Below are 6,541 nucleotides of genomic sequence, written 5' to 3'. Positions count from 1 at the left end.
CAGGAGCATTTATCAATTGGGAGAAGCGAGGAGAGACAAGACCATTTATTGTAAGAAATCTTCAACGTGAAAGAGAGGCCTTTAAAGGACATGAACTTCAAAACTCTGACATCTTAACAACAAACAGAGTTTCACCACTATTTTGAAATATGAAGTAGAATCATAGAATAGTTTTGGTTGGAAAGGACCTTTCAGATCACCAAGTCCAACCATGAAACCAGCCCTGCTAAGTCCCCCACTAGACCATGTCCCTAAGCACATCTACTCATCTTTTAAACAACTAAAGGGATGGTGACTCAGCCACTTCCCTGGTCAGTCTGTTCAGTGCTTGACAACCTTTTCAGTAAAGACATGCCCTATAATATCCAACCTAAACCTCCCCTGGCACAACTTGAGGCCATTACCTCTTGTCCTATCACTAGTTATGTGACAGACCCCCACCTCACTACAACTTCCTTTCAGGTAGCTGTAGAGGGCAATAATGTCTCCTCTCGGCCTCCTTTTCTCCAAACTAAACAACCCCAGTTCTCTCAGCCTCTCGTCATAAGACTTGTCCTCTAAACCCTTCACCAGCTTCATTCCTCTTCTCTGGACACACTCCAGTGCCTCAATGTCCTTTCTGTAGTAGAGGGGCCTTTCTGTATAGGGGCTCAAAACTGAACACAGTATTGGAGGTGTCTTAGGAAAACTGATTTCATGACCACAGTTAGTATTTAAATTTACAGAAGTTAGAAGTCAAATGCACACACTAAAAAGAAATGAACCAACTCTGAATTGTAAAATGTTAAATGTACACATATATCTACTCTAACAATTAATGAGGAAATGGTGTGACATCACCTTCTACTGGATTTTAAAGTAAAATACTAGTGCTTTGGTACAACTAAATCTTAGCTTTCCTACTTTGAAAAACTAGTGCATAGCCTGTGGAGTAAACACACAATACCTGTTGGAACTCCCCTTGACTTCAATGACTTATTCAAACAGGCTACTCTGGATGCACAACATTTCGTGATCAAGCCTTGTAAAAGAATCCCATTTTCTCAGACACGGTATGTTACACAAGTGTCATCATACTCTCCCACTCACATTCAGGTACTTGAAAACATCTCTCCCTTACACTTCCTCAAAAGCAACTTTTTTCCCAGGTGTGCAAGAACAAATTCACCATTACTGACAACACTTTTTTCTGTGGCAGAACTTTTATTTGGAGGGAAATTATAACTTTTGCATTTACATGGCACAAATTATATACAGGACACTTTCCATGATAAGAATTATGATGCTGTTCACAGAAAGGTATCAAATTTGTGATAAATAATGCATAAGCTAAAATATACAAACCAGGGGTGGAGGTGAAACTATTGGCCATTTTTATTATCTATAGAAGAATTTCAAGGAATAATGTTAATTCCATGTTCAAAAAATTTTAACAAACTTCTAGTAAAGTTAATTGAAATATTTATAATACTATTCAGTTGTTGCACAGTATTTCCAATATACAATCAATAAGATGCACAGAACACAACACTTAATATGAAAAAACCTATTGCACCCACAATTTAAAGGTTTCACTGCCCTTTGGATGCTGCACTACCATATTTATATAAACATTTACAACACTTCAGTAAACACAAAGGTTCTAAATGTAGTGCAGCATTATGGGGGGCCACTTTCAGCTCTTAAAATAAATGTTAAATGCCCATATACTGTGCCATTTATTCTAAGCTGATGGTTTAAGCTGTAATCCTTAACTCCTACTGTGAGTAGCAAACACACAGAAGATTACCATCCCTCTCACTACACACTCTGTCTTCTGAGACCTAAACTGTCCTTGGCTTCATTGTCATTTTGGCGCTTTGCCTCAGTGCTTGTGACAACTATCCCTTATTTCATTTTTTTTAATGTCCTGTTAAGTAGTCCTGTGTAGAATCTGAAGCAAAAGAATCTGCATCTTCATTATCAGAGTCATCGCTACTGTCATCAGCCGCTGGCTCTCCGGTCAGCGCTATCCGGGCATAATCATCAGTGTCTATAGACTTGCAGAAGTGAATGGCATATTTCAGTTTTTCCTCTAGTACTTGCTTACAGGAATATCTGGGCAGCTTCAGGAGAAAGAAGCAAGTGTATGACTCAGGAAGAAAGTGGTCTGGAGGATTGTATTTATCCAATACCTGTCGAAAACAAAAAGCATAATATTTCTGATTCCCTGTCCAAGCCACAAATAAATATCAGAATAACACTTGAGAATTTTTTAACAGCATGTTAGATTTGTCATTCTGATGCTGAAGTTTCTTAAAAGAATAATGAAAAGGCCAATTACACTAAGTAAATAAATAAAAACAGACATATATGAGCTTCTTTAATTATGAAGATGTGGTTGGGAACAATATAAAAAAGATTATATTACTTTACCAAATATGATTTGATGACCATGGTTCTTTAATTTAGCTGAAATGAGTACTGAGCTGAACGAAATGCTTTAGCAAAAGCAGCTGATGACTGAAAATGGAAAACTATAAAAATCCAGAGAATAAAACAACTTGGAAATGAAATGAATATTCACTTGCCCAAATCAAGAAAGAAAAATATTTATACACATTATAGTTCTCTGTTGCACTGTTGAATCTACAACGTAAGGCTGCATAAATAGTTCAATGCAACCAGCCTGTTCTCTTGTTATGTCATGCTACTACTTCTCCACTACCAGCTTTTTAAAATAAAAATCCCACACCCCATCCCGCACACCTTACCTGAATAACAAAGTCTCTCCCTCTAAAGTCTGCAATAGTCCTGGGCAACCTTGTTCTGCCCCACACAAAACGCAGGAAGAGAGATCGCTCTGTGTTTGAGAAGGACTCCATCACCTCCCAGAACCACTGTATCAAGGAAGCAGTTGGTTCAATGCCTTTATAAGTTGCTACAGATTTCAGAAGGTGAAGTGGAATATCTGGGCTTCCACATACCTGAAAATTAAAATACAGTGATAGGCTACAAAAGTCTGATAAAATAAATTACAACTGATTTGTTCCCTCCATTCCTTTAAAATATTTAACCAGCTTTTAAATCAACAGAATGAATATTCTAATATTTGAAGTGCTGTGCATAGTCTCCTATCACAATAATACTGAACATATATCTTCCATCAGGGGACAATAATGAACCTTCTTTCATATTCCTGAATCACAAAGAATTAAATATTTTACTTGGGACAAGTATCTCCAATTTACCTCCTAGGTCCTTGTTTTTTGGGGGGAAGAGATTGGCTTTTTTTGTTTGTTTCCTCCAGAAAAAATTCATTACATCACCGCTCAGCTATATCAAAATAACCTTATTAACACCAGGAGGGCAATTACACATTTTCTAGTCTTTCCTAGGACAATATGTTTGCAATCACAGAGAAAGCATTGTAAACAGGATTTAATCTGGGTTATGGATTAGTAAAATATAAGTGAAGAATCTCACTCCAAGTTAGTCTGACAGAGGTAGCAAAACAGAAATTGATACCATAGTTTCCAGTTCATATCCTGTAAAGAGCGAGAGCAGAGGAACGGGAACAACACGGGCCATCCCCTCACGAACTGCTGCAACTTGTTCATCAAACTCGTGAAGTCTGCAGAGACACATTTTCAGAGTTTCTATGAATGCCGTTTCTAGCCATTAATTCCAGCAATTACTGTAATATCAAGGAAACTTTAAGCATTCTCCTCAAGCCTCCACCTATGTACCAAGGAACCTTAATAAACATTTATCACGCAGGATACTTTACTTATACCAGTTTCTACACCAACTCATATTGCACAGCAAGGCTAGCATGGAGAGAACTCCCAGTGTTTAGGAGATTTTACTTCCAGTATTATTCATGTGCTGTGCCAGGCAAGAACAAACCAATTCCCCATTTGGAAACAACATGCTCTTGGGAGGAGAATGGCAGTGCTTTGTAGCTCTGCCCTCATGCATTCCCAGCACTAGACAGATATTAAGGTAAAAGAAAACTGGTCTGAACTAAAGCATGACATCAGAGGTCAGGAGTTGTTGTATTTCAAAACAGACACAGGTAGGTCTAACACGCTGCTGCTTCTGCTGCCACCCATGAGTTTTGCATTTTGTTTTTCCGGTCAAATAATTTCTGAGATGTTTTACAGAGCTCTCCAGAGCTGAGATCCGCATCATTGACAAGTCCTGTCCTCAGGCTTGTCATACCAAAATACACAAAGATGTCAAGACAAACTTGGTCTTAGGCATCTACTTTTTCCCATTCTATTCAGGTGCTAGCTTTTCTTTCAAGAGTTTCATATAATTAAAAAACTTAATACTTAATCTAAACATTTAAACATATCCCCCAAAGGACTTATAACTGTAAAATGAATAGCTCATGTCCTTTGAGGATAGCCAAAATAGTAAGAGAACAAAACCCTTTCTTCAAAAGAATATAACATTTTTATATAGACATATCATTTATTCATGCCAAATGAAATTCCTCTCTGCTGTCAAAAATAGGTTTAAGTATTGGTTCATAACCATTTATAGAAAAAAAAAAAACAAACAACAAAGACTGCGATTCAAGTAGTTGTTGGCAGACACTATACAAACTAATAAGTATGGAGTGTACAGTGTGATGCAGTCTTGCTCATGCACTCTCTACAGTTAGAGACTATATAGTTATAGTTATAACTATAGTTAACTATGGCAGAGAGAATAAAACAACTCTGAATCAGTTTCTCATTTGAATTATCTAAATCTCTATGTTATATAAAGGACTAGGCTCACTGCTTCACATAACAAGATCTCTACGGTTGCTTCTTAGGTTACTTGCTTCTTACTTGTCTAGGTTAGCTATCTAGGTGTTCAATTAACCAAACACCTCAAACACTGAACCAGTTTGCCAATGGTTTCTGCACAATGTTCAGTTTTTGGCACCTGTGGATGAATTTACTAGTCTGCACATACGTGTCAAGCTTCATTTTTATGATGTTCAGGTTATGCACATTTTGGTTTGTGTATTCCAACATAGATAAAAATACAGTAAGAATTCATCTGGGACTGCTCTTGACTGCAACTGATGATACGAAAAAATTTGGGAGCAGTAGTACTAACTATGAGTTAATGATCAAGCCTTTTACTTTATCACATAGGACGAACCAGATGGAAGAGGCATATCTCCACCTGTAAAACTGGCTTCCAAAACTGCTTTGTCAGGACAGCTATTAAAATCTAGAGCCATACCTGCTAGTTTATTTTGTTTCCTAAAAATTAAGTTTGATCTTTTCTCCTTTGAGAGATTAAAAGAAACCAGAAAATCAACACTGTAATCCCATGACAATATTAAAGCAGATGTACATAAGAGGTTAAAGTAGTATACTGTTCAAAAGCTTTTACATATTTTTTAAAAGAAAATGCTTAGTCATGTCAGTAATTTGAATGACTTATTCAACAAACCTGTAGTTTATTGCCAGCCTCACATATTCAGCTCTGTTATCCAGTGTAATATGGGTGTACTTGGAACTCAACTGAATATCTTGACCACTTGCATTAGGCACAGTGAATGGGAGGCTCATAGCTTCAAATTCTTCTGAAGTAGCTTCATTGTCTCGTATGTACATAAGTCCAGGAATAAAATCTTTATCAACCTTTTGAAAATAACAAGCCCAAGTTAAAGCCAGTTTACTAGCACTACATAATAGTGTCTATTATACAACAAAAGCAGTGCATCATGTGTCATCTACCAAAAGCATCATCAAATGTCTGACCACAACTGAATTTCAAAGCCATAAAATGCATTAGTATTTTACACAATATTTCCTTATGCTGGGATGTAGGAGGGTTCATGTGTTCTAGATTTCAATCCTTTTGAGGAGCATTTGCCAAGAAACTGTACTATATATAAGAAAATAGATTTAAAGCTTAAAAATGTAATCCCATCTACAAACTCCAATGCTGGTTTTGGTACCAAAGGAATCCCCTTACTGATAAGTAAATGACTCAATGCTTTTACAGTAAGTACCTTTCTACATGACATTTGAGAAGGAACTCTTCTTTGTAAGGAAGACCTAACACTTCCTCCACCTCTCCTGAGCTCAGTAAACAGAATTCGGAAGTTTGTGACGTTCAGTATGTGGGCACAAACTCTTTTCAGTAGTAGTCTGAACTAATTCTCATTTCCTTCAAAACAGTGTAGGCGTGTGCACCCAGCTACTGTATCCTGGCACAACAGACAGCTACAGCTACACAAAGGTCTTCTGGAAAGTAGGAGTTAGACCACAACATTTGTCTAGTCAAACTCATGAGAAGGTCTGAGAATGGTCTAGAATTCAAAGAGCTTATTTAACTACTTTTGAATGACTGAAATTTACAGTTCTAAAAGTGAGTACAAGTCATCCTTATACACTGGCTCTAAAGGCCAGTCAAAATATAAGTATACAGAAATCAGCCAATAGAAGCCAACCACTGGAGAAAACTTTATGCTAGAGTCTGCTTGTCTTCTGTTACTTCCATCCCACTCAGAAACTTTACAGGCTTGGAGACGAGTGGCTGGAAAGCT

The 6,541-nt window shown here is 37.2% G+C and overlaps 1 protein-coding gene across 1 annotated transcript; it reads right to left on the bottom strand.

Annotated features, from left to right (window-relative positions):
* Positions 1-1,183: 1,183 nt before the first annotated feature.
* On the bottom strand, positions 1,184-5,624 carry LOC104547981 (E3 ubiquitin-protein ligase HERC2-like). The gene is made up of 4 exons (XM_010193877.1): positions 5,440-5,624; positions 3,508-3,613; positions 2,754-2,966; positions 1,184-2,174 (listed from the first exon to the last, which is right to left on the bottom strand). The coding sequence occupies exons 1-4, from the start codon at positions 5,601-5,603 to the stop codon at positions 1,902-1,904; spliced, it is 756 nt and encodes a 251-aa protein (XP_010192179.1). The 5' UTR covers positions 5,604-5,624; the 3' UTR covers positions 1,184-1,901.
* Between the last annotated feature and the right edge of the window lie 917 nt (positions 5,625-6,541).

The sequence above is a fragment of the Mesitornis unicolor genome, unplaced genomic scaffold (genome assembly GCF_000695765.1).
Source record: "Mesitornis unicolor isolate BGI_N332 unplaced genomic scaffold, ASM69576v1 scaffold13581, whole genome shotgun sequence".
NCBI classification, from domain to species: Eukaryota; Metazoa; Chordata; class Aves; order Mesitornithiformes; family Mesitornithidae; genus Mesitornis; species Mesitornis unicolor.
Note: the sequence above shows the minus strand (reverse complement) of the source record. Positions and strands in the feature narration are given on the sequence as shown.